At 57.3% G+C, this 27,662-nt stretch overlaps 1 protein-coding gene and 1 non-coding gene across 3 annotated transcripts; both read right to left on the reverse strand.

Moving 5' to 3' along the window:
* AP1B1 (adaptor related protein complex 1 subunit beta 1) lies at positions 1-27,334 on the reverse strand. 2 transcript variants are annotated; one of them, XM_075041864.1, is made up of 24 exons: positions 27,289-27,334; positions 21,703-21,815; positions 20,249-20,311; positions 19,048-19,153; positions 17,033-17,168; positions 15,978-16,223; positions 14,942-15,132; positions 14,132-14,353; positions 12,605-12,725; positions 12,289-12,384; positions 11,066-11,181; positions 10,084-10,249; positions 9,065-9,163; positions 8,407-8,666; positions 7,787-7,988; positions 6,818-6,838; positions 6,458-6,487; positions 6,196-6,342; positions 5,519-5,664; positions 4,799-4,928; positions 4,122-4,206; positions 3,527-3,613; positions 2,579-2,733; positions 1-1,175 (listed from the first exon to the last, which is right to left on the reverse strand). In XM_075041864.1, the coding sequence occupies exons 3-24, from the start codon at positions 20,283-20,285 to the stop codon at positions 1,101-1,103; spliced, it is 2,874 nt and encodes a 957-aa protein (XP_074897965.1). In that variant the 5' UTR covers positions 20,286-20,311; positions 21,703-21,815; positions 27,289-27,334; the 3' UTR covers positions 1-1,100. The 2 variants fall into 2 exon arrangements, with proteins under 2 accessions (XP_074897965.1, XP_074897966.1); XM_075041865.1 differs by lacking the exons at positions 6,458-6,487; positions 6,818-6,838.
* Positions 5,292-5,395, reverse strand: LOC142037487 (small nucleolar RNA SNORD125). Its single transcript, XR_012652394.1, has one exon. It is a non-coding gene; the product is annotated as a small nucleolar RNA SNORD125 (small nucleolar RNA).
* Positions 27,335-27,662: the final 328 nt, after the last annotated feature.

Below are 27,662 nucleotides of genomic sequence, written 5' to 3' on the forward strand. Positions count from 1 at the left end.
TGAACATACAATATATTTATATTTTATATATTAGATATTTCCTGCACCGAACACTTCTAGTTAGGGGTGACCCATGGCTTTATTTCTGGGGGAAGGGGGGGGAAGGAGTAGTGTCACCACAGGGGAAGGCAGCGCATCCTCCCCGGCACCCATGGGTGACAGCGGGGAGCAGAGGGAGCCGTGGGGCTGGGGAGCGGGGGGCACAGGGGGCAAGGGCAGCGTGAGTTAATGCTCAGAGCCCTCCCAGCCCCACTGCGGGGGCTGGATGGGGCTAGAAAAGCCCTTTTTTACTGCACTTGTTAAGTACAGCCTCAAATTTGAGATCCTCAGGCCCTTCTGAGACCTTTGGAAACAGCTCCCATGGGGAGGAGACCCTCTCCAAAGGGCTGGGGGCTCACCCATGGCTCTCCTGACCCAAACCAGGGGACAAAACCGGGGAGAGGCGGGAGCTGCCGCAGGGGAAGGAAGAAGCCAAAGCCGTTTCCAACCTGCTCCAGGCTGCACCAAGCCCTGAGGCCCAAGGCTCCAGGGGGATCTGCAGCAAGAGCCACCCAAACCCACGGCACTTTGGGCCCCAACCAGCACCAAACAGGCTCAGGGTGAGCCCCGGCGTGCTGTTCCCAGGGCTGAGGAGTGCTGAACCCTTCTCCAGACACCACCACGGGCAGCCATGAGACCCAGCGCCAGCAGGGAGGTGGATTTTTGCAGGACTGGGGGCACGCAGGGGAGGAGAACAGCCCCCCATGTGTGGCAGCTCAGCTAAAAAAAAAAAAAAAAAAAAAAAAAAAAGCAGTCACAGGGACCCAGACGGTGAAACAGGGCTCTTGACAGGGCAACATCAGCAAGGAGGACACCGCATCACTCACACACAGATTTCTACAGGAATGCAAGGACTGGCTGGGGTGCCCCTGCCCTCCTCTGCTCACCCCAGCCCTGCCGGAGATGGGAGCACCGGCTCCGTTTTCAGGGCCCCAGGGCTGGAGGGACATTCCCAGGGGCTGGTTCCTTGGCAGGAAGGAAAGAAGACATGCACACGGGTCCTGCCCCGCATCCTCGGGCGGGAAAGGGAGGAGAGGACGAGGATGGGCTGCAGCAGCACCTTAGTTCTTCAGGATGGTTTCGTAGGCTTGGTAGACGTACTGGGACACCTCCGGCGCTCGGCATTTCAGGGACAACTGTGGGGGAGAGAGGAGGAGAGGGGGTCATGGCACCTCGCCCCACGCCGGTGAGCCACCAGCCCCAAAGCACAAAGCCCTGCATGCTGCAGCATCCCCCCCCCCCGGGGCACAGGGTGGCCCCAGCTCCTTATTTTGGCTGGATAAAAGAAGATATTAAAAAGCACCGAGCCCCCTAAATGTCCTCCCCGGACTGCTGGTGCTCCCCCCGCCCAGTTGAGGAGCAAAGACATCCACATGCAGCACAGGCAGGGAGGGCAGGCAGAGGCGTGCACACACTTCATGTCTTGGGGTTTGATTCACTGCCTGTAGCTTGAGGGTGAACAGTTCCCCAAAGATATCTTCCTCTCCTAAGCGCTACGAGCCCCCTTCGGTTATTTGCTCAAGGATTAAATATTAAATGACTCTGAACTCAATTAGCTTCTCAGCCTGCAGGCGAGCAGGGAGAGCTCAGCACAGGGGTGTCAAGCAGGGAATTCTCCAGGATAAGGATTGCCAGCTATCTGCATCCCAAGTGAACCCGGGAGGGTGGTGGGAACACCCTGACCCTCCGAAACGTTCACCTCTGACAAAACTCTGCTCTTGGCACCAGCCTCGTGCCAGCCCTGCCAGGAGGGAGAGGCAAGAGGCACCAAGAGACACGCAGGGCTGGCAGGGCAGCCAGCAGGCAGCTAAAAACATCAGGGCAGAAATAACCAGGCAGCAGCCAGGGACAGCCCAAAGCCGGGGTAAAAACCAGTCTGCTAACCTCCAAATCCTGCAACAGCGGGCAGGCCGGCGAGGGCAGGCAGGCAGCAGGTACAGAGATACACAGAGAGGTGAGTCAAGGCGACACAGCTCGTCCCAACCCAAAGAAAACAGGCTGCGAGGAAGGTGGGGAAGGGGCCAGGCCGGGGAAAGCAGGACATGGGGATGGCTCATGCCCAACACGAGGACAGACCTCTGCTCTGAGGCTCTTTGCAGCTGCAGTTGGGCTGCCCAGCACACAGGCAGAGCCGGAGATGCCCCAAGAAGGGAACAGGCTTGGGGTTTTTATTTTAATGGAGATGTGTGGCTGGGCTAGGACCTCTCTGCTTCCTTTAGCTGCCACCACGGTGCCTCCCCGGTGCTAGGAGGGCAGCCCAGCAGAAACCGAACGTTGCTGCAGAGCCCAGCCGGCCAGCAGACCCTGTCTTGCCCTCCTGCATGCGAGAGAGATGCCAGGACTGGCACAGGGGACGGAGCTGGCACCAACAGCAGCCGGTCAGGGGTCCTGCCATTGCAGATGTGCCGCAGGACCATCCAGCCCAACCCAAGCTCCGAGCGGAGAGCGGGGAAGGCAGGGCGGGCAGCAGGGTGGGCAGCAGCCTTGGCTCAGAGCCACCTCGGGGCTGTTTCAGAGGCAGACAGGGGAAGGGGCGTACCGTGAAGCTGGGATTGCTGGGCTGGATCCTGAGCTCTGCCAGCACCCAGATGCCGTTGGTGAGCTTCAGGGACTGGTAGAGCATGTCTTGGCCCTCCACGTTCCTCTTGGCGATGGTGAAGATGTTGCTGCCTTGGAGCTTGCTGCTAACGGCATCTGTGTGGGAGGAGGGGAGAGCTGCTGCGGGGGCTGCTCGAGGCAGGGCACTGGGCTGACCACCAGCTCCCTTTGGACCTGCTCCTGCCCCATTCTCTTCCTCCCCTCCCTCTCCCCAACCCGTGATGCAGCACATCCAAAACCCACCATCCCCACACAGCGAGGAGAACGGCTCTATTCAACTCGGCTCCCAGGTCCTCCCCGGGGAGGGCAGGCAGCAGCCCAGAGCTCAATTCACAAGCAGAGCCGCCCCGCTTCGCTCCACAAAGGTCAGCTCGCTGCTGCCAGTGGGACTGAAAAGACTTGGCTGTCCCCACCCGGGGTTTGCACGTCCTGCTTGGCACCAGATCTCCCAGAGAAGGAGCTGGGGGAGCGAGAAGGCGCCAGGGAGCCTGGCCCTTGCTCCTGCCCACGGCTGCCTGCTCTGCCTGCAAGCACGGGACCGCTGCCCTGCCTGTGGGTTGGCTGGGACAGGCTGCTGTGAGGCTGGGCAGCGTCAGGGCTGCATGATCCAGTTCAGCTTCTCTGCACCGAGACTGATCCCAGGGTGGGCACAGCAAACTGTCCTCAGCAGCAGGGACATTCCCACCAGGCAGAGCGTCTCCGAGGCTGCCAAGTTTCTACAACTAGTCAATGGCAAGCAAAGCAGCAGCTCCTTCCTGGAGATACAGGGCGGGCACAGGGGGAAGGAGCTCTCACCTCCCCGCAGCCTGGGCTGGGATAACTGGGATGAGCTGGTCACCAGTAGCCAGCCATGAGCTGAGCTGGGTCCTTCTGAAGGGTTTGGACCCACCTGCATTGAGAGAACAGTCTTTGATCTGGAACTGGGCCTCGTTCTCGTTGGGAATGTCCTTCCAAGTGGCCAGGAACATCTGCCGCTCTGCAGCGAGGAACAAAACCAACACAGTGAAGCCACAGCACCGGCTGCCCCGCCACCTCCCGAAGGTGGTACAACACAGGGGCCATGCTGCCACGTCACCGGCGGCTGAAGGGATCTCACACTGCCACCCCCTCCAGCAGCTTCCCACGACCAACCTCACCCAGCTGCAGGAAAGCTACCCACTTTGGGGGGGTTAGCAAGCTACGCTGGCTCCGGGAAAAGGCTGGTAAGTGCCAGAAAAGGCAAAATAAACAGTGAGCGAAGCTCTCCTTGGCAGTGAGGAGTTAGAAGGAGGCTCAGGCCATCTCAGGTAGCCACAGCTTGGTCATGCTGGCATGGCAGTGTTCCCATTTGCAACTGCCAGGGGCATCTGGCTCCCCTCGGCTCCCCAGTCCGTCCCCAGGGCTGGGAACACGGGCGGGAGGATTTCAGGGGCCAGCATGGCACCTACAGACTGGTGGCAGAAGTGCACCTTGCAGGAGCCACAGCTGCCCGCACTCCAACTCACCCATCTTCCCGTCCTCCACGAAGAGGATGTGCAGCGGGTACAGGGTGCTGAAGTAGAAGACGTCAATGTTATTTTTCACCGCGACCTGGAGCAGAAGGACACGGGGACGTCAACACCTCCTCTGACCTACAGCAGGCAAGCGGTTCCCAAAGCGAGCATCCCATCCCATCCCACCGTACACCACCAATCCCTCTTCAGCCAGGTCCCACCCTAGCAAGCATCAGAGGCAAAAGACTGGCAGCTGCCTGAAGGAGCTGGAGATGCCAGCATCCATGCCCCACATGCTGGCATGCTCTCAGGCGTGCCACTGTCCTGTCTATAGGGGAAATGGGGGAGCTGCTGGGGCTGCACCCCCTTAGCCTTCTCTTCCAGCTCCCTGCTGGGAACTACAGCCCTGTCTTCACCGTCTCTCCCTGCGCTGGCACGCTGCGAGCAGCTGCTCAGCCAAGGCTCAGCTCTGCCGCTGTCAGCAAGGATCTTCCTCCGTGCAGGAAGCAGCCTGCAGGGAGCTGGATGTCAAATCGGAGTCGGACCGAGCTCTGATAGCAGAGAAATGATGAGCTGAGCCTTTCTTCTTGGCTGGCTCCTGCTGTCACACCTCCCACTGGCTCCCTCCCGAGGAAGCAAACCCACCCCAGAGCACCCCAGCTTCCCAGGAGTTCCTGGGTGTTCCGCACCTGGAGGTTGTTCAGGGGGTCCATCTTCATGACAGAGCCAACAGTGTTGAGTGGAAGGGAGATCTCCACAGACTGGTTGGGGGCGAGAGGTGCGTGGACCTGGAGAGGAGCTGCCGGGGCCAGGCCGAAGCTGGGGGAAAACCCGAGGAGGGCAGGGGGTCAGGGGGGCAGCAGATGATGGCAGAAGGCACTGCCCGTCTACTCTGGGCCAAACTGGGGAATCCCTGCCTTCTTCCACCCAGACCACACCAGGAACACCCCAGCTCATCTTACTGCCCCTGCACAGTCCAGGACCAGGCTGGCTCCTGCCCTGCCCACCCTGGGGCAATAACAGGTAGCCCAAAAATCTCACCCTTTCCTCCTACACAGACTCACACCCATTTTTAGCGTTCCCACACCGTTCCCTCAGGGCCATCTCTTGTTGTGTCCCTTTGAGGGAAAAGGAAGCATCAGTTCACTGGGAGGACAACTGATGGGACTGTGGTCAGCCCCCAGAGGAACGGCCTCTTCAGTCAACTTCTTAGAGGCTTTGGTTTGATGATCATCACCACCACAGCCATCAGAGAGAGAAGGTCATCATGTGAGGCTGTTCCCAGCCCTTGCAGCTTGCGATCCCTTCCTCCCACCCTCTTCCACACACAACCCCTCCAGGGCTGAGCTCAGAGGCATCACGCAGCATCTTCACCGGTCGCTGCTGACGCAGCCCAGGAGAGACCTCACCTGTTGCGGTTGAACTGGATGGCGAAGTCAGACATGACCTGTAGAGCTTTGTTCGTTAGCACGAGGTCCATGGAGATGGAGCCCACCTGCCGGCTGAAGGTGCCAGAGATCTCCAGCCCCTTAGCCTTCATGGCAGGGAGCCAGACCTGGGTTAAAGAGACAAGAAACCCTTGGGATTTTACCCAAAGCGAACCCTTTGGTGCTCTCCACCTGGCAGAGCTGTGCAGGGTGTTTGTAAACCAGGGCCATTTCACGACTACCAACACAGACAGCAGGGGCACAGTCACCCTCACCCTAGCCAGGGCTGCGGGATGCTGCTGCTGCCTCCTCCAAACCTCACCCCGCACACTGGGAAACAGCACAGCCCTCAAATTAGAGAGGTGACCTGACAGATCCCTGCTCTCCCCTCTGCTTAGGGCTTCGTGCCACCTGGGGGAACACACAGACCACCTCTGCCCAGCATCCCCGCACCCAGGCAAGCACTATAACATCTTCTCCATCTGCAGACCACCACCCTCGCTCGGCTTGCTACCATGCCAGGAAAAGGGGGTTCGTCTTCCACCTCCCCCTGGGAGGCCCTGCCACGGGGAGCCGGCACGGGGGTCTCTACCCCCCTTAATGCAGCAGCCATGAGCTTTGCCAGCAGCCAGTGGCTGGGGCTCAGCTGTCCCACTCACCGTTTTGGGTGCCACGTAGGATCCTGACAGGGTCCCCACTCCACCGGTGAGGTCGAAGAGGTCTCCCAGGCCACTGCCGAGGGGTGCCCCCAGGTTCGCGGGCACCGCGGTGCTGGGCGCTGGTGCGAAGCTGCCACTGCCGCCCATCTGTGGGGGACAAGGGAGCGGGTTACGGGGGGCACCACAGGGTGAGGGAGAGGAGGAGGAGGACGAGGAGGATGCAGAGGGTGAGAGAAGGGTTCGGGTGCGAGGGCACACTCACAGCAGGGCTGCCTCCCACATCACTTCGCAGCTGCAAGAGAAGAAAGGGGCATCAGCAGGGGCAGGGGCCAGTGCACCAAGGGCATAGGGGTCCCACAAAATGCCCCATCAAGGGCACTCTCTAAAAGCATCAGTGTGGGCTAGCGAGGGCAGAGTTGGTAGGGATGCTCCAGCGGTCCCAGACCTGGTGTGCCAGGAGCTGTTTGGGGGCCTGGCTGTCCCCAGAGGGAAGTGAGGTGTCACTGGGGCACTGAACAGGAAGGCTCAGGCCGCATGGGGGGAGCAGTGGCACAGCCAGGGGTAGGCACAGGTGCTGGGGCTACACATGGTCGAGAGGGCTAAGAAAAGGGCTGATCCATACCCCTTCCGACTCGTCCCCCATCTCCAAGCAGAAGCAGGCAAGGCGAAGAGAAGAGCCAGCCACATGCAGAGACAAGCCAGGAGAGAAGAGACAAAAAACAGAGACAAAAGAACAGGAGGAGGGAAGAGAGGTTAGTCCTGCTGCACCGCCAACATGTCCATCTGTCCATCCGTGGCTGCCCTAGAGCCAGGGGACAGAGCACGACCAGGGTCTCTCGTCCCTGCATGCAGCGCCAGCCTGTTACCAAACCCTGGAGCCCACAAAGAGCCAGGGCAGCACCTGGGTGCTTACAGACCAGGAGAGGCAGCAGGCAAAGAGACAGCAACACTGCCTCCCCTTGGGGGATATCTGCTGGACTTTATGAGCAGTGGAGAAAACTTCAAACTCTTCCTTTAGGGAGCCTGGACCATCGCCGGTACACGTGGGGCAGGCAGTCTCAACCAGGCAGAGGTTTCCATCCCTCCTCACCCTGCGGCCAAACTGCTTCTTGGTTAGCATTCCCAGGAGGACAAGCTGTCACCTTCAGATCTCCCGGTGCAGGAGACAACTGTTAAAGCACCCTGCTGGCCGGGAGCAGGCACATCTCGGCCCAGCCCCACAGCAGCTTGGGGCACATCCCCGTTTCATGCAGCTGTGGGGTTCAGAGGGGGACCGAGGAAGAGCAGTCACCCCTGCAGCACAGCACAGACAGCGGGAGCATCTACACAGACCTCATGTACTGAGAGAAAAGGCACTCAGGAGCACTAACCCCCTGCCCTGCTCCAGCCATCTGATGAGGACAAGATAAATTAGGGCGCAGTGCCCCTCTGTCTTCACCAGCTGTAGAAAGAAAGGACTAACCCAGATGTCTCCAGGCAGACAAGCCCATCCCATGCCCAGGAGCTCCAGACAGGAGCCAGCATCAAACCCAGCACGATGTCGCCAGGGTAGCCAGGCATTGGGGAAGGAGCACATGGGGCTGTGACGTACCAGGCTGTCCAAGCCGCCTCCGAGGAGGTCCACAGCACCCATCTGCACGGAGGAGGTGGCGATGGGAGGCCCACTCACCGGAGGACCCAGGTCTAGGTTCAGCAGGTCACCCAGCAGGTCACCCTGAGTGGGGATGACGGCCGGCTGCTCAGCCGCCTGCACCCCCGAGGGGGCTGTGTCGGGGCTCTCGGCGCTCTCGCTCCTAGAGGGAATGGCAAGGGAAAGTCATGAGATGCTGAGGAGCTCCAGCTGAGTTGACAGGTCCCACTAGAGACATGAGTTCACCCAGCTGCGCTTTGCAGAGAGCGTTCAAAGAGACACCCCGTCCCAGCATGGCTCCCAACACAACACATTCTCATCGAGATCACCTTCCACTTCAGCCTTGTAAGGACAGTATTGAATCCATACAGCCCTGCTCCTACAGGGGAACCTCCCCTTGGGAAGGGGGCCCCTCAGCTCAGTTCCGAGCACAGCAAAGCCAGCTCTGCACAGTGCTGTGCGTGGCCGTGGCAGCCCCACAGCCACTTGGCTCAGCATCCAACCTGCCCATCACATGGATCCAGCCCTGGAAGTCCCAGCACAGGGTGGGGGAGTCACCCTGGGGAGGCAGAGATACTCACGAGCCCGTTCGTGGGGGCAAGCTCTTGTGCACGACCCCTCTGCTCCCCTCCACAAAGGCGCTGGGAGGTTTGTGATAGACAGAGGCCAGTGTCCCAATGTAGCAGATCAGCTCATCCAGGAGCGTCGGCTCGATCAGATCCGTCTCCTCGGAGATGAGGGGTTTCTCCGCCAGCACCACCTCCTTGGCGGCCACAGGGTCCGTGGAGAGCAGGCGCCAGTAGATGTAGCCACGGTCCCGCAGGTCGGGGTTGTCAGAGTCCTTCGGGAAGCATGGAGGTTAGTGCCGAAACCATTGGGCAGGGGAAGCTGCAGCTGCTGTAGAGCAACTCAGAGCATCTTGGCCCCATCTAAGTCTTGCTGTAGTATTAGAGGGATCATGGGGATAAAAGTTAAAGCTATTTAAGTCACATCTCTGCTGTACAGAGGCTACACCACTTTGCTGCACCAGGGTTAGCAGGGAAACAGCACAAGATGCCTCCTGCACTACAGGAGATGGTGTCCTTGCTCTCCAGGACTTTAACTATCAGCTTTTTGAGAATTAAGCTCCAATTATCTGCCTTCCATTATGGGTACTGCATTACCAAGCCATTCCCACCGCCTTGAGGGGGATGGTGAGGCCCACGGGAAGCTCTTCCCTCGTGTGGAGCTGTTACCCACCTGCGTGGCCAGGCTCAGCACCTGCTGCACCAGCTCCTGCGTCTCGGTGGGCTTCTTCAGAAACAGCTTCACAATGGCCGTCAGCAGCTGCAGCTGAACCTGTGGGCAGAGGAGCAGGGTTAGGGAGAGACAGACAGATCACACCATTTTTGTGCAAGAACACGTGAATTCTCCCATATGTGCTGCCAGGACGTAACCCCAACCTGCCTTTCAAGGGACCAAACACGTGGTGACCACTTAAGCGGCAGTGACAAGTGTCAGGGGACTTTGCATGGCTCCCAGCCAGGTCTGCAGCTCGTTTCAAGCCAATTACCGCACCCTCAGCCTGTCAAGAGCCACAGGTTGACACAGAGGTCACTAGGCAAGATCTTGGGATGGGGTTACACGGTCCCACAAGGGTGAAGGCCAGAGCATCCTCTGACTTTTACAAGGATAAGCAGCAGCGACTCACCTCTGACAGTCTCTTTAGACTGGAGACAGGGCTGCCAGGATCGCTGGCTTTGCTATTCTGTATTTATAGAATTTCCCCTGTTCACCACAACTTAGTTTCATGTTTTGCACAGTGGGGTTATAGAAAGTTTCCATAGATGGAAACACCCCAAAATTCCACAGGCAAAACCACTGGCCTCAGCTGCCCTGGCAGAAGGGGCAGGCACAGTTCCTTCTGCTCCTTTCAGCTGCCTATCTCCGTTTTCCAGCTCCAAAGGGCTGTGCCTGTCCTGCCACAGAGGAACGACCAAATGACCACTTGGTCCCTCCCAACTACTAAGGAGGGAAGGTGCTTGGGATACCACCATGGTGGCATTTCATGGGTCACATTCTACACCCAAAGCCACTGTGGGACACCGCTGTCCCGAGCACCTGCAAGAAAAACATCTTCACAACCCTGCTAGAGCAAATTGCTTTGTTACATTCTGATTAGCACAAGCTTTGTCACAGTGTCACCCCTCAACCAGCTGGTCCTGCTGGCAACCAGATCCCCCCATCGCATGAGTGGCTGCTCCCCCGTCCCACCACACCTGGGTGCTCTCATCGTGGAAGCCCTCCAAGAAGCTCTCCAGCAGCTCATCAGCATTGTCGATCCGCTCGGCATACTCTCCCACAATCCAAATCATAGCAGCTCGTGCCTCAGGCTCGTCCAGGGAGTCAAGGTTCTCACAGAGGGTGGCGATCACGCTCTCGTACCTTCCCGAGGAGAGGACACGCATTCACCGAAAGCAAGAAACCCAAGTCCTACCTCCACTCTAACTCCAAACCGCATCCCATCACCCTCAGTCCCTGCCACCTGCCTGCAGCTGTCCCCTCTCCCCCGGGCTGTGGCAAAGTGTGATGCTGCCCACACCAATCCCTCTCTGGTCCCGGAGCATGTTCCCCTGCTTGCCAGCCCTGATGCTGAATTAACTTCTCAGCCCTGTGCATCTGGTCTCCCTCCTCTCTGCAGCAGCCCTGAGTCACTGGTTATTTGTGCAGAGTTCCTGTTTGCTACTAATTCAGTTCATTAGTATTTATTACCACTATCAGTACATGACTTCCTGATCACGCAGTTGCCTATTCATCCTGGCTCAGCTGGAACACTCCCCTCTCCTCCTGCTGCCCTTCCTCAAGCATCAGGAGCACTGAATTAAAAGCCAGAGACAGTTTATGTTGACGGGAGGTACCTCAAAGTCTCTGGCAGCTCCTGTCTATTTGTGTGTCTGGATCTGGGACTGCCATCATGGGGCTGGGGAAGTTCCCGGGGCTGGGGACGGCTTTCCTGCCCCCAGCTTAACTCTTGGGGCAGCACTAACCGGTGATCACAACCCCAACTGGCAAAAAACCCAAAGCCACCTTCACTGCAGGGAGGCTCCAGGTTGCTTCACCTCCAACCATCCCACGGGGGGAGCAGCAGCCCACCCTCACCCATGCCTGGGTCTTTGTAGAGCCCCCAAGCACAGAGGGGCAGAAAGAGCCTGTCTAGGACTGGGAGCATCCACCCAAGGCTCGCAGGCAGCCGCCACGCACTTGTTGGGGTACTTGCGGAAGATGTCCTTGATGACGACAATGGCCTCCTGCACCACGTAGTTGACTTTGGTCTGGATGAGGTCGAGCAGGGTGCTGACGCAGCGCTCAGCTGATTGCTGTCGGAGGGACTCGGTCAGTCAAGCAGCGATGCTCTTACATTCCTGTCCAAAGCCTCCGCTGTCCTTCCCACACCCCCTCCTTGCTGCCTTATCCCCTCCATAACTGCCCCAAATCCAACCCAGACCAGAACAGGGGGATGCACAAGTGTGGTCTCCCCTTCCCATCCAGGTCTGGCTCCTGCTTATCTCCCCTGCATGCTCCCAGAGCTTTCTCTCCCCACAAGCCGCTTGCTCCCTGCTCCCACTGGATGCATTTCAGGCCATTGGGTGCAGGAGCGCAGCAGCAAGCCTAGACCTCAGCTTGCCAGGGCAGAAGCATCTTGCGCCTTGCCTTAGTTTGGATCTGCACAGCCACACAGCTCGGCATTAATAGAGAGGGAAGAACAGAGCTAATGCCGTGATAGTAAATCCCCCCGGGAGAGGTTGGCTTCACTGCAGAGGGAAGGGATCGATCTAACGGCAGAGCCGGGCCAGCTCAGCTCCTGGTGCGAAGCAAAGCCTGAGCCAGCTCCAGCACATCTCCTCCTGCCTCTCACCAGTGCCCAGCTCGCTGGCGTCGAGCAGTTTGTCTCATGTGATTGAGGATGCTCTGCAGTAAATCCAGTGCAATATCAGCTGGCTCAAAGCTACACGACCTTGTCTGTGCGCCTGCCTGTACCTGGGCCATGCGGAGCCACAGGAAGGTTTTCGATAACCCCCTTCAAATTACCCCCAAGGGGAAGCAAAGCCTCCTGGCCCCTCGGTAAGGGATTAGCTCCCTTCCAGCCCCCACTGCGGTCCCTGAACAAGCCACTTGTATCACCCACTGCATTAACACACCAGGCACAGTTGCAGGCAGTCGGGTCTGCAATGGAGCACAGAGCAGGCAAGGATCCTAAAACAGCTCCAGCAGCAAACGGTAAGGGGATGAAATGCCCTCCTTACACCCCGTACGTGCCCTGCGGAACAACTGTGGCTTATCCCCAGGCCCACGAAGGCTCCAGCTTGTCGGGGAAGCACTAACTCCTGGGGTGGGATGACCTCCAGCTCATCCAACACACGCTGGAGAGTGATGCCTTGCCTAGCCACAGTTGCCATCAGGACCTGAAACAACCTAGCCCTCACCTCCACCTTGATGGCACAGCGGCCAATGGCTCGAACTGCCTTCCTTACGAAGTCCACATCCACCTCCGTGGCGTACTCCTTCAGCTCTGCCAGCACCTGCCAGAGAGGACAAGAGAGTGAGAGCCCAGCAGCAAGAAAAGCCACCAGAAAAGTGGAACAGTGATCCCGCAGAAGCAGACTGAGCAGTACAGCTGCTCCCATCCACATCCTGCAAAGCTGGGTCTAGGATTTCTCAGGCAAATCCCCTCCCCACAGGGCTGGAGCCCCCTGCATGCCCCCCTTGGTGCCCACCCACCACCATCAGGCAGACCCTGACCTGAGCAATGTTGGCCTGGGAAGCCAGGCGGATCATGATGTCCAGCTTCTCCAGTTTGACATAGATGGGGTCGTTGTACTTCACAAAGAACACCTTCATCTCGTGCTTCAGGATCTCAGGCCTGGAAGACAAGGAGAGGGAGCGATTAAGGGAGACACACGCTCCTTCACTTTGACCACAGAGACATTAAAAGTCTTCCAGAAACCATGGGTTTCTCCAGAGTTTTCTGGACACCTGATACTGCTATCAGATGATTTCTCTAGTGGCAGAAGCAAGATCTGAGCTCTGCTCCCACCTCCAGGCTCTGACCCAGGCAGCAATCAGCAGGCAAAGCAGTGCAGAAAGGGAGCACACCTTTCCCCAGAAAGCTGCACACTGGTCAGGAGACGGATGGGGATTCATTCACCTGACCCTGCAGCCAGCTAATGCCCCCAGTCCCTACAAATTCATTACTCCATTAGCCAGCTACAAGCATGAATCATCACTCCCTGGCTGAGGTTGGAGCTGGATGGTGAAGGCTTGAGGACACCAAGGACATAAGCTGGGGAAACCCAGAGCCAGAGAGCAAGCAGCTCTGGGCCAGGAGGACGAGGCTCCTTGGCCACTAGCACAAGGTTTTGGGGGCCCATTTAATGCCAAGGAATCCAAGATACCACGATTATCTATCCCCCCAGGACTCTGTCCCTTGGCTCCCCTTTGCTGGCACACAGGGGACAGAGCACAACCTTGCCGCAAACAAAGACCAGACGCAAGGCAACAGGGGATGTTTGTCTTGCCAAGGTTGGAAGGGATGTCTTGGGGGGAGCACGGACGCAAACCCAGACCCCAAGGCTAGGCTGGACCTTTCTCACCAGATCATCCTCTCTCTAAGCTGGGAAAGAGATAGGCCAGGTCCAGCTCCAAGGAGTCAACCTGCCTTCCATATTCCTGCTCCCAGGGACACTAATTGCTTTCCACTTCTCCCAGAAATTGCTGCTATTTTTAATAGACAACCACAGTGATAGCTGGTAGGACGACAAATCATCTGACTGGGGCTGTCACTGCAAAGCATGGCTCTCCAGCTGGCCAGTTCTGCTCGGGGCACATGTGTGGGGCCTCGGACACCTCCTGCCCACCAGCAATTTTAGATCAGCAAAGGGACAAAAGGACTCTCAGCACTTTTTCAAAGAGGACAGCTGCAGAGAAACAAGCTGATATCACAAAAATTCCTCACTAGACATTTAATGACTAAACCAAAGTTTCAGCTTTTGGCCTTTCCATCCTTCGCTCCCCCAAATAAACAATAAATTAAAATAAACCCCTCCTGGAGATCCCAGCTTAGCTCCCTGCTCATTGTCTCACCTGACTCTCTACGCTTAGCCCTTGGATTTTAGATAATAAAGAAGAAAAAAAAACAACCACATGACAGGTTGTGTCAGCAAAGCCCTGACACTGCTGCAGAGGGTTTGAAGCACTGGGAAGCAGCATGCACAGAGAAGAGGGAGAGCCTGAGCCGGGCCGTCCCTCCTGCTGCTCCGTGGCACCCACCTTTTCTGCACGATAAGGTTGATGTTGCGGAGAGCCACGTACTGCAGCTCGGGCTCTGCGGAAAGCAGGGTGACCAGCGGTGGGGCCAGCTTCTTTAGCAGCGTGCCGTAATAATCGAGGTCCTTCGACAACATCTCCATGAACTTCATCAGCACCTTCACCGCCGAGAGCACCACCGCCGAGTTGGCGTGGGACAGCCGGGGCGTCACCCGCTCGCAAATGCTGGAGGTGTTGGAGGGGTGAGAGGGAATGTGAAGGGAAAGAAAATTATCACAGCCTGTCTTCCTGCTTAAACATTGCTGCTAGTACCGATGGAAAAACAAGGCACTGGCAGACTTTGCAGCAGGACAGCTAAGCAGCACTTAAGACCTTCCCAAGAGATGCTGAACTGGCTCTTAAATGCCCTGATGATGGTTATTTCCCACCCTTTACAAAACCCTGTTGCTGTGACCCCCTTTCAGAGCTCCCTAGTGCCTGTCGTCCGTTGCTGCATGGTAAGGCCACATTTTGAAGCAGCTCGAGAAGCACAATCCCTGTGCCAGCACAGGGACAGGGTTCGCTACGGGACCACAGCAGTCTCCAGATGGCTGTGCCCAAGGCATGGTGGCCAGCAGATGCTCACTGTCCCACCTCCCACAGCAGGATTCTAAGGGTCAGGAGGATGAAGAAGCTTCTTAGAGGAGAAAGGGCAGTGTGTAAGGCCCTTCAGTCGATACCTGCCTGTCCCCCTCCCCTTTCCAGCCCCACTCTGGCCAGTCCAGGGTGCCCTGAAGGCAGCACTGCCCCAGCAGTACCCAGAGCCTCCCTCACCTCTGGGCTTCCCGGTCATCCTTGGGCATGTAGTTTGCCAGGCAGTCCAGGATGAAGATCTGGCCCCACTCGGTGCACTCGTTCAAGGCCGTGAGCAGCTTGTTGATGGACTGAGGGTTGAGGTCCAAGAGGTTACTGCTCGGGTGAGACTCCGCTATTTCTGAGAGAGCCGCTACTGCATTGGCCACTACCTGCCAGAGGGGACAGGACACGTGTTAGGTGACACCAAATGTGGCTCAAGAGCCTGGGGGAAAGCTGGTGCAAGCGGATGAGCTGCATCCTCCATATCGGCACCTCGCATCCCAGCGACATCTGGGCACCAGCTTCTCCTCCCCACCAGCTGATCCTCAGGAGATGAGCAATCACCACCAGCACGGTCCCACCACCCACGCCACATCTCCAACGGTTCGCACATGTTCAGCAGGAGTCAGCCTTGGCCCCATGCCTGGCGCAGAGGAACCCGCTCTCGTTCCCCTTCCCCAGGCAGCTCTGCGGAGCCCCATCGCTTTCTGCGGCAGCTCCCAGGCTCACCGCTATGCCTGTGGCAAGACCTGAAGAGCAGCAAAGGCTGGGGGAAGAGAAACCCTAGGGAAAGCAGGCTTTACTAGGGAAAGCAGGCTTTAAAGTCACTCAAGCCTGGGGAAAAGCAGGGACACTAATGCTGGCCAAAGCCCAGTTTCTAGGAAACCCTCACCAGAGGCAAAAGCCACCAGCTATGTGGTATCAGAGCCAAGCATCAGCTCCCCTCTGCCACCATCCCCTGCTCCAAGCTGGCCAGAACAGACTAATAACACACTGCCAAGGAATCAGAGAAACATTCCATCCAGGAGACAGGGTTACAGGACAAGGAACATAGCCTGCAGCCCTCAGAAACAGCTGTCCCCAAAAGCGGGTCTATTAAGCACCAAAAAAAGAGTGAAAGGGAGCAATGGGAGGAAGGGAGTCAGCATGTGAAGATGAAGGGAAGATGAAAGGAGAGCGTTTACTGTCATTCGGATGAAGAGAAGAGAGGATGGAGAAGGCAGAAACCAATCACCATGGGGTTGGAGTCCGAGATGAGGTCTTTAAGGGTGTCCAGAAAGCCCTGGTCCTCCACCAGCTGGGCATTGATGTCGTGGAGCTTTGCCACGCAGACAGCTGCCGTCTTGCGCACGTAAGGGTCCTCGTCCTTCAGGCACTTCCGCAGGGGCTCACAGAGATACTCCGTTATCTTGTCCACGCGGATGCAGCCCATGGTCCGCACAGCCAGAGCCCGGATCAGGGGGTTTGGGTCCTCACAGTCCTGTGGGGATGAGAGGGAGAGATTAGATGACCTGGGCCACTGCTCCTTGAATCACAGGCATCAGTGGTAGCTTCGGGACCTCCATTCTCCTTTGGGTACCTGAAGTCTAGAGGTTTTAACACTCGGCTCTCGAGAACAAGTCACCCAAGAGAGAGGTTTGATCTCTTGTTCTGCAATCTGGCACCCACAGAGTTTTAACACCATCATTTGTCACTCCAAACACACCTCCAGGAATCTGTTGTCTCCATCACTTACACCAAGTACCTGAAGTCAGCTGCCACCCTGCAGAACAGCCACCTGACCTGGAAATGCATCTACCAGGTTTATTGTGTGGGTTTTTTTCCTTCAAGCTAAAACTCCCTCTAATGCCCACCAAGCCTTTCCACAAAGAGATCTGGCAATATTTTGGCTCCTAACAAACATGCTCTTCAGTTCCCAACTTCAACTGGAAGATCACGAGGGCCTTCTCAGCTGCAGAGACTTCAGCACGTAAGCTCACATGATGGCAGTTTGATCACGGGAGCTGCCCACAACCGAAGCTGCCACTGACAGAGCAAGTGGCACAGTACAGCTGCCAAGAAAATGTTTTTCTTCTGCATTACTGCACAAATTCACTCAGTTCTCGAGAGCTAGGGGAGCCCCTACTCCCAAAGATAGAGGCTTTGGAAACCTGCCCACATTCCCTTCTTTGGACTGGGGTACATGGCAGCTTAGTGTGGTAGCCTCACATGAAAGCAGGGATGCACGTGGTGGGCTGAACCGATCCGCTGCAGCATGCGGCTCTCAGGCACGCAACCCTCTCCTCTCACCTTCACAAAGGTGTTGACTGCCATGATGGCCATGTCCGGCTGGCTCTTGGCATAGTTCATCAGGTAGAGGTAGACCAGCTTCTTCAGCTCTAGGTTGTCTGTCTGCATGCAGTTCACCACGTCCGGGAAGAGAGCGCTGAAACACAAAGCACCTCCGTGAAGGCAGGACACAGCCGTGCTGCGGAGCTGGGGGAAGGAGATGCCGCTGCCTACGGGACCCCACATTTCCCGAGGTGCGCGGCCATCGCCTTCCCATGGCTCAACCCACTCCTAAAGCCAGAAGACCCCAGGCTCTCCCAGGACCTGAGCCCACCCTGCAGCAGATGCGGCTAAATCACCCACCCCCAGAAAGTTTTTCTTTACGCATCTGTACCAAGGGCAGCTCAAAACAGCCCCTAATGGACCAAAACTGAGCTCTCCTACATGGCTCTGCTGTATCCCAGCTCTGGTGCATGTCCACTACCCTGGCAGAAGGTGCAACATCACCCACTTATTGCGGGACGGTGCGAAAGCCTCTGGCACCTGTGAGGGGACGTGGGAGATGAGCTATTCCCCCCTCGCCTTCTGCACAATCCCTCCCACACAGCCCTACCAAAACCATCCCCTGCTTTTGCAGACATTAAACCTGTCCTGCTGCAAAGTGCTGAGCGCTCACCCCACATCCTACATGAGAAACATCACGTTAGAGAAGTAAACACCCAGGAATGGGTGTAAGGAACAGCCCCGTTCCCCCGGGCAAGCCCTGCAGCAGAATGATGCTCTGCTAGGATAGAGCAGAGCTGCCAAGCTGTCTGCATGGAGCTGGGGGCTTCCCCTTCCCAAATGCCCTAGAGCTGCGGGATGCCAGAGATGCTGTTTCACCACAGACGATAAAGACAGACCAATTATACTATTAAAGATACAGACAGACCAATTAGACTATTAAACCACCTTAGGAGAAGCAATCAAGATCAGAGGGCTAATGCAGGAGTTATCCCACTCCGACAGATGTCCCTTGGCTCCTGGAAGCTTCTCCGCCACCGCAAACCCAGCCATCGCTTACAGGATCAAACCCAGGGCACCCCTCAGCCTGGAGCACTGTGCTTCACTAGTTCTCTCGCAGAGCTCCTGCTGCCGGCAGAGCTGCCACCCGCCTCGGCTGCTCTCACCCCAGGCTAAACCAGGCTTTCCTGGCACCTCCCAGGGAGGGGTGAATTTAGCAATTTAGTTTTTTTGCAGCCTGAAATATGCACACACCCCCCAAAAAAATGGGCTGCCACAGCTGATATTTCCTCTCCAATTGATGTAGCTTCTGCTGAGTCCTGACCAGCCTCAGGCAAGTCCCTGCCATGTCCGGTGTCATCTTCTCCACAGCGGCCCCGAGACGGAAGCGTTACCCGCTGCTGCGAGAGCTCTGGGAGCCAGGGACACACCAGTTTACCAAACACAGAGCCTAGACCACAGTTTTCCTCCATCTATTCTCAAATGCACCATAGCAAGCAAAGTGTTGACATGGCATGTAATGCCAAGGGTGTGTGGGGACGGGTCCGTGCTGTAAGGAGGGGACGGAGAGGCCACGTGCTGCTCAGTCAGACGGATAAAGGAGAAGAGGGAAAAGCAGCCACCCGACCTTTTGGACTGGAGTGGCTGCAAAAGGCTTATCGACACCGAGGCAGAGACACCAACCCTCTGCCATAAAGGCTCAGAGGGGGTTTCCGCTTGTTTTTAGTAACACTTGAAGGAAGCGACAATAATCCCAACAACTTATCTGGCGGCCAGACCAATCCTCTTTTAGCCAGATTACTATCAAAGCCAGGCAAGCCCCTGCGTGCCAGACAGCCATGCTTACACAAACATTTTCCTCCCATAGCAGGAGGTATAGCTGCAGCCAGGAGCTCTCTCAGTCCTCACCCAAGACAAAAGCCGGCACGAAAACCCCTCGGAAGCAATGGGGGAAAACGGGAGCCCACAAGCCATCCAGGCACCCTCCCGGCGCAGTCTGGCCCAGGCACCCCTTGCATAGCACCACCACACACCTGACATCTTTACCGACAGTCATGGACGCTATCACCTTCTTCACAGCCTCCTTCTTCTTCTCCTTCTTGTCGCTGTTCAGTTCAGCTTTCAGCTCAAATATCTCCCCTGAAGGAAGGGGAAAAGGGGGAGCTCAGGGGTTAGGGGATGGGGGACCCACCCCTCCGCTGGGTGCTGCTTCCAGGGGAGGGTGAGCACAGCTCCCACCCGCTACGTGCTGGGGCTCCTTTGCCACCCCAGGTGCTCTGGGGTGCCAGGAGCTGGAAAGGTGGATTTAACTTCCCAAATGTCTCACTGAGGGCCAGAGCTGCTCTGGGGGCTCAGTTCTTATCCGTGGAAATGGAGATGAGCATGCTAGTGCATCCCTGTGGCTCCTCCAGCTACATGAGAGCCCCAGAGGGCTTTAAGGACCACAGACACTGCAGGAATGATGAGCACCAGCACCCCACACACCAAGGACAGGACACGGGGTTTACTCGACAGGTATTTTTGGCCATGGGGCAGTTATCAGAGCACACAGTGAAGCCCCAGCCTTGCATATGGCTGTTGGGAGGCCCTCCCCTACCTGGGGAGCCCACTGCACCCCAGATGACGGCAGGCACCCAACAGCAGTGAACACAGGCAGATTTTGGGAACTGCTCTTCAAGCCCATGCAAGGGATGGTGGCTCCCAAATCCCACTCTGCATGTGGCAGAGGCTCCAGACCCAGCTGAAGGGCATCGTCTCCTGCCCATGCAAAGCCATGCTGAGCTCTTTATTCACTCCTGGGCAGGCAGATTGAGGAGGAAGATGCCACACGGCTTTCCTCCACATTAATTCCTTGGTCTGGAAAGTGCTTAAGTCGAACACCCTGAGCGCTTCTATCCCAGCCCAGGGGATCACAGGGGGCAGGCCGTGTCCCGCAGCCACTCCTGAGCTGCTAAAGGGAATAACCCAGCTGCCAACAGCCTTGTCTGGGTTCAGGGGGCTGGTGACAAGGTGCTCTGACCCCATGGCAGCCCAGAAGCCACCCCGGCTGCATCGGAGCAAGGAGCGGGGTGTCAGCCACAGCACCCCATGTGGGCTCAGGGCACTCCCACGAGAGCTGGCACCTCTGTCAGCTTCCCACTGCAGGGACAGCCCTCCCCATCTGGCTTATACAGGTGCAAGAAGAGCCTGATTATTTGGGGAAAAATTGTATGACCCTCCCACTCCCTCTCTTACCTTTCTTCGTGGTGGTGAAGTACTTCGAGTCCGTCATGGTGGTCTCCAGCTAGCAGCACGTCCCTGGGAGGAGAGGCACACCAGAGAGGTTGAGGGTTGATAGTTTCCTTACTGGGGTTGCTAGGGAGAGCTCCGGGAAGGAAAAGCCAGGGGAGGGAAAGAGCTTGGGCTCTCATGGGAAGAGTCACAAGGAGATGAAGCACCCAGAGAAGCCCTCGGCTCCCGCGCTGCCAGTCGAGCCCGCTCCCCAGGGGCGGGTGAGTGCCTCGCAGCCACGCCGGCGCACCACAGGCTCTGCCAATGAGTGGGGAATCAGCTGGTTTGCTAACGAGGATGTGGAGGAGGAGGAGGAGGAGGAAAGCAGTCACTGAAGACGCCAGTGTTCACCCCTGCTCAGGCTCCAGCCCCAACTTGCTTCTCTCACCAGTAGCAGCAGCCACTTTGCTCACCCTATCCCACGCAGAGCTGGGCAGCCCTCATCCCCGCCACAAGGACTCAGCCAATTTCCCCTGGGTTTGTGTCTCCTTGTCCGAGAAACACTTTTCTAGGGAAAATTCACCCCCAGCTCTCCCTCACTCTTACACAGGGAACAGCTCTGGGATGGGAAGAGGAACCAAGCAAAACCCAAGGCTCAGACCGATGCCGGAGCAACGGGACAGTGCAGCCGAGCGGGGCATGAGTCTGCAACGCCTGACCAAGCATGCCGGCAAGATCAAAAGGAACCTTTTCCAGAAACCATCCCTGCTCCGGCAGTGTTGCTTTAAATTCAACGGGTTTCCGCCCAGCACTTGGGGCTATATTATATAATTCAGGCAGTTTAGGGCAGATTTACAGCTTGGCAGGCTGAGGAAGCCCGATGTGCAGGCAGCAGATAGCCCTTCTTAAAGGTCAGCAGGGATTTGTCTTTTACGGCTGTTTCACCCATCTTCCTTTCAACAGCAAAGAAACCAGACGATCGTCCTTGAAAGCCCGCAGTGGCCTTGATGTTTTGGAGGGGCAGGAGCACAGAAAGCAAAGCCAAGTAAAAAAAAATAAAAAAGAAGAAAAAAAAAAAGAGCTTGCAAATGGTTTTAAAATGTAAATGAGCATCTTGAAAGCCAAATGCAGCAATCCCCTGCAAGTACACGAGATGCAGACAGAGGAACTGTCCCCTCTGTTCCCTGTCCAAGCTGGATAGGGATCCCCAACAGGGATAAAAAGAAAATCTGGATAAAATCTGGGGGCCGAGCCCGCTGGGCAGCACGCACAGCCAGAGCCAGCTTGGCAGGCAGTAAAATAAAGAATTTGCATCAGTTCAGGGCTCGCTTTGGGTGTTGGCAGTGCGGTCCCAACGCTGTTACAGAGGGGGCAAGTCTGCCACTGTACTACCCCAGCCCTGCCGAGGCTGCCCCGTGAGCAAACCGCTTCCTGGGCAGCCTCATGTAAGACACAACACTCCTCCCTGCTTCAGTTACCTGGGATTTATTCAGAGCCTTTTTCCCCCCCTAGGTCGATGGCTCTCCAGTAAACAGTGGGAGCTCCCAGGCTGCGCCGCAGCAGCACTCTGCGCTTGACTGCAGATCCCGTCCTGCAAGAGAAGGAGGAAGGAGAATTTACTGCAGTCCCTCCGATTTCACCGACCTGGCTCACAGTCAGCCCTGCTCTGCAGAAGTGCCTGGAAAGCAAACTTGAAGCCTACCAGGGAATTTCTGCAGCCAGATCGGAGACATGAATCACGCCTGCTGCTTTCCTGCAGCTTCCCAGTTTCCCAGAGCCTCCGGGTACCGCAGCATGTGTTTTAGCCATCCAAAACCCCACTAATTTCAGAGACAGAGATGGCCCCCCATCTCCCCCAGTCCTTTAAGCCCTGCAGTGCCAACAGCAGCGTCCAAAAAGCAAACTGCCGCCTCCTCCAGCCTGAGCTCCAGAATTAAGGCGCACCCCTCACTCCCCACACCAACACCTCAGCCACCCCAGCGGCAGGACCAGACTTGAAGCAACCCAGCGCCTCAAGCAGGGTGAAGAGAGGCCGAGCAAGACTCTAAACACTCGCCAAAGCTGGGTGCTCAGCACCCTGCACTATGTGCGTCCCCTCAGGCTAACCAAGAGTGACGAGGCAGGGCTGCCTGCCAGCCCGGGGATGCGACCGCCACTGGCACAGCCCTGCTGAAGGTGATTTCCCCCGAGCTCAGCCCTTGGGCAGGGTCCAATGCTGCTGCCTGGCTCCAGTTCTAAGGAGGGCAAAGGAAACGGTTCAGGGACTGCAGAGCAGCTCTTGCATTGCCCTGTCTTCTCCCATGCACATCTTTGTCCACCTTGAACTGGGGAAAGGGATGGATGTGGCAGGGTCCCCTCTGCTGAACTGGAGCCCGACAGTAAATAAGGCAGGTTTCTGGCACACAGGAGCAGAGGGGGTGTCAGATCCAGAGCCGACAGCCTCAATCATCTCATTTGAACAGACCTGACCGTTTAGAGTCATTATGGTGAGTTGCAAATATTCTGCCCTTGCTAAACAACCTGCACCTGGCAGGCAAAAATGGGCGGCAGGAGCTCATCTGCAGGCACAGGGATGGCAGCAACCAAGCAGGGAGATGGCAGCAAGCGCTTGCCGTGTGGCACAGAGCAGGAGCAGAGTGCAGGTGTTTGCTCTCCCAACTCCAGCAATTCCCACCGAGCTCCTTTCCAGGCTGGGAAAAGTGTCCCAGCACTCACTGATCTCCCGGCTAGGGGCTGAGCGGAGCAGCAGTTCCCAACAGCTGGGAGCAGCACCAGCAGTCAGAAAAAGCAGGATGCAAGATTTGCGGCAAGCAAACAAGGAAGTCAAAAAGTCCCTGACCTTGTGGTGGCTCAAATTTTACCCTGTCTTGTTGCCAAACATATTTTAAGCCGGTCTTGCAAACTGAATTCAAGGAGTTGAAAACATTTGTAAGGATCTGGTAGCAAAACAGCAGCTGGGTGTTGGAGGGGAGCACCCAGAGCTCACCCACACCTAGTTCGGGTTCCTCAGGTCCATTTTGAGGACAAGCCTTTGCAGCAGCACAAACCCGCATCCTCACTGGGACCCTGGATCTACCATCCCAGGGCACGAGGGCTCCCGCACCATCCAAGCCCTGTCCTGCAACAAAGCCCTCTGCTCTCGGGTGGCCCCTGCAGCCAAGCAGCAGTGGGGGACCTCCTCCCCAAAGTCCCTACTAACGGTGAAACCAGAGCATGTGCCAGCAGCAATCCCTCCTCTATCTCCCACCTTGCAGGCTGCGCCGGCCAGGCTCAGCGATATGGAGATGTGGGGAGCTCAGCCCTGCTCAGTCCCCCACACCAGCTTCTGGGAGGAAAGGGGCTCTCCGAAGCATTTTTTATCCCTGATCTTATTCACCTGGGACGACTAAATTCAAGAGCTCCAGAAGATTCAGAGCAACGCTGCTCTCCTGAGACCCCGGTGTGACAGTGGCCACACCACTCTACCTCCCACAGTCCCCCTCCACCTGCCTTGAGGTGGAAAACATCGCCCACATTCACACAACACACAGTAGAATGGTCCTGCTAGGTGCTGCTACAGACACCTTCCTTGATGGACACAGCTTTAACAAGATTATTTTGCTCCTGCAATGCAGCACCAAGGAGCCTGTGGCCCAGCTGGAAGAAGCACCATGGTTTGGAGCATCTGGTTTTCTGCTGCTCGCAAAGCACTTTGAGGCTGAAGGAGAACCTGGTGTTCCTCCAGCTGAGCTCACACAGCTGAATGCAGGACAATGCGTTCCTCCCAGGACCTGCATTTCAGAGCCGCTGGGTGACGCACCTGTATGGGCACAATGTGGTGCAAACCCCCTCCTGGATCTCAGGCCCTCAGGTTCATACCATGGCGGAGTTCAACTGTCCCTTCCTCCCGGCTGCCATGCCAGTGGGCTCCCAAATTCAGCTGTCCCTGGTGAATAAGATGCTCCTAAAACCAAGATATAGCATGAAACATGGCACAGTGCTTCTCACCGAGGCGGTGCTGCCAGCGGGTTCCCAGGGACAACACCAATGCTGAATAAGCCATCGCTGGTGCCACTCGTATCCTCTTACGGAAAGTGGAAGAAGAAAACTCGTTAGCGACCCTCAGCTACTTTTACTGCCCTGTTTTAGGCCAATTCCTCCATCCTTGAAGGCTGAGATGCTGCTGACGGGAGTCTTTCAGCTTCTAACAATAGAGACCCGTTGCCTGGGAAGGGATGCAGGGAAAGCGCTGCTGCTGCCACTCTTCCAGAGGAACAAGCCATCTAAGCATCACATGAGCATTTAGCTGTGCCCAAGACACCCTAGATCTCTAGTTATTACAGAGAGAGGGCTCACCGTGGCCCCGCCAATCCTTCTACAGACTCTGTGACGGCCCAGAACAGGAGTTTACTGGCTGACAGTAAGTTTTGATCTACCCAGCCTGACATGTGTCTTCAGGAGGGTCTGCTGAGGCAGGCGGGAAGGAAGGAAGGAAGCAAATGCAGGGAAATGCATCCGCTCCAGCCCTGCACAAACACGGGTCCCCTGCACATTGGGGAGTATACATTGGCACCTAAAGCAGAGGGAGAGGCAAAGAGGAGCAGGAACTCAAAGGGCAAGCTTCTAGGAAACAGCTCACCTAGAAAACAGAGGGTCAGCTGAAGGTTAGCAGGGAAAGAAAACTCCTACAAGCAAGCAACACACCCTCTTGCAGCTGCAAATAAAGCACTTGAGGTGTATCAGTAAAACCAGCCAGTTGGCACAATTAAAGAAAATGAAGGCAGATTAAAAAAAAACCTAAATATTGAGACAGATAATTGAAGCTGCGGGGACTTCACACAACTATTCTCTGTTGATATGAGGCAAGTTCAAGCCAACGTAAAAGGCCAGGCAGGCATGAGGTGGTGATGGCCCCCCACATCTCTCAGCAGCACTGCATGTCCCTGGCCTCGGCGAATAAAACCCCCGGAGCAGGCACAGATACCAGTGGGGGAAGATAAAAACCTAAGTTGTAAACATACCCTCCGCATTCCCCTGAAAGGAACTGCCCGAAGCCAGCCAGCAGCACAAATTATCCTGCACCTTCTAGAATAGGAGCCACCAATTAACAGCAGTAACAAGCGCAGACAATGGTCTGTGAACCCCGCAGGCTGGCAGCCAGTGTGTCCTCTCGCAAACCTGCTCCTGACTAACCGACAGGCTTTCCAAGAGGGTCCATCTCCCATCAACCAACAGGTTAAGGTGCGCCCTTTCAATAACTCATGGGTAAAAGCCTTGCCAAACTCACCACAGCATTAGCAAGGTGCCCAAAATCGTGGCAGATCAATTCAATTGCCGAACCGCCGCTTGAGCAATCCGAAACCCTGAAGCGCCTTAATTAACCCAGATAGCAGAAGGGCCACGAGAGCAGCTGTACGCAGAAAAAAAGAGTCGCAACTGATACATCCCATCAACCAATAATTGGGGAATAAAACCCACAAACAGACAAAGGAAAGTCCTGAGGCATCCCCTGTACCACACACTGCCAGGCAGAGCAGCACACGGGGATCCCAACATCGCAGGGCCCAAAGCATCATGCTCCGGAGAGCCGTGGCGGGGGATTTTAAGCAGCATAAGCTCAGAGATCACCTCAAGCATGGGTAACACCCCCAGTGTCCCTCCTGAAATGCCAGCCCACGCCAGCCAAGCGCCCTCAGAGACGCCGAGGACCTTGTTCTGGAGGTAACAGGACGCAGCATCAGCCCCAACAGCTTCCCACGGCAGAGGGGATGTTTTCTTCCCAGGAACGCCAGGCTCTGCAGGGCTCCGAGGCCAGATACCTCCTGCCACGAAGTTCCCAGCCTAGCTTGATCCGATTAAGGACCAACACCTCTGGGCAGCCCCTCGGGGTCCCAAAGCGTCAATTTTGTTCAATCCAGTGGCCTGAGCCATGCGAGAAGCAGCCCACAGCTCCTATGGCCAGGTCTGGGGGGTAGCAAACCAGATCGAAGCAACTACTTATCTGAGACACCCGTTTAACATTCCATGCCCCAAGCAAAAGCAGACAGCAAAACCCCACGTAATCCTCCACTGCTACTCAGGGACAGCACCCCTGACAAGCTTTATACCTCTGGCAAGCTCCGTACAATATAAAGTACCTGCAGAGAAGATGGAGAACACCTATAATACATCTCCTTTAGGCAGAATCTGTTTCACAGACTCCTTTTTATCAAACTTTGGGGTTTTGCCCCCCTAAAACCTTCACGGAGGAGGCAGCAAGCACAGGATATCAGACCAGGTGTCTGCCTGTCCGATCCATGCCTGGTTCCCAGTTTATTCCGTGTCTCAGCAGAGCCTGGTACCGACCTCTTCCCATGGATCTTGGGATCCCATGGTGCCTTGCCATGCTCTGAGCCATGGCGGTGCCTGCACAGAGGCTAGACCCCCGCAGCCCTGAGAAGCGGGCACCGACGGTAGCAACAGCTTATCAGTCCCCAAAGCCGCTCCCAGCCCCTGCTGCAGGCAAGGAAACCCACACTTCCAACGGGTTCTGCCCACCAGGCATGATGCCCACCGGTGGCTCTGGCTGCCGGCGAGGACACGGTCCCCCGGGTGCTGCAGGGGGGGTAGAGGGGGGGGACAAACTCTGGGGCTGACCCCGTGCACCCACCCGGGACGGATCGGGAGGGCAGGACTGGGCGATGGAGCTACAGGAGGCCACGGGCAGAGGCGCAGCCCTGGCGCCCACCCGGGTCGTGCCCGCGGGGTGGGATGCGGCCCGGGCTGAAGGCGGGGAAGGGGCGTGGGGAGTGGGGACCGGAGCCAGGCTGCTGGCTGGAGGGTGCCCCGTGTACTGCCGCGCCCGGGCAGGGGTGGGGTGGGGGAGCCGGGCCGGAGGGGCAGGAAAGTCCCAGGCCCAGGGGGACGGCCCGGCCCGACCCGACAGGGAGCGAAGCCCGCCGGCGTGGGGAATGGGGGGGAAGGCCCGGCCCGGGGTGCGCACGGCCGGGGCCCGTCAAGCAGCCCCCGCTACCGGGGAGGGCTGTGCAGCGGGGCCGCCTGGAGGAGCAGCAGCCGCCGGCCCCGGCTCCCGGCCCGGCCCGTACCTGCTGCCGCCGCCGCCCGCTGCCACCGGCCCAGCGGAAGTGAGGGCAGAGCGGGGGAGCGCTTCCGGGGCGGGGTTACCGCCGGGGTGGGCGGGGACGGAGGCGTGGTTACGGTGGTGATGGGCGGGGATAGGGCGGGGCAGGGGCGGGGACAAAGCGTGCGGACGGGGGGTGGTGGCAGGGGAGGCGGGGCAGAGGGGGCGGGGCCAGCACGGGGGCGGGGCTACGCTCTCCCGTTTCCGAGCCGGCTGCACCGGGCAAGGCGGGCGCCGCAGCCACCCCCCCGCTCCGGGGGACCCCACCGGGACCCCCCTGCCCGGGGACCCGGGGCCGGTGGCGGATGTCCGGGAGCGGGACACCGTCAGCGGTTCTTC

This window comes from Buteo buteo, chromosome 11, assembly GCF_964188355.1.
Source record: "Buteo buteo chromosome 11, bButBut1.hap1.1, whole genome shotgun sequence".
Lineage (NCBI taxonomy): Eukaryota > Metazoa > Chordata > Aves > Accipitriformes > Accipitridae > Buteo > Buteo buteo.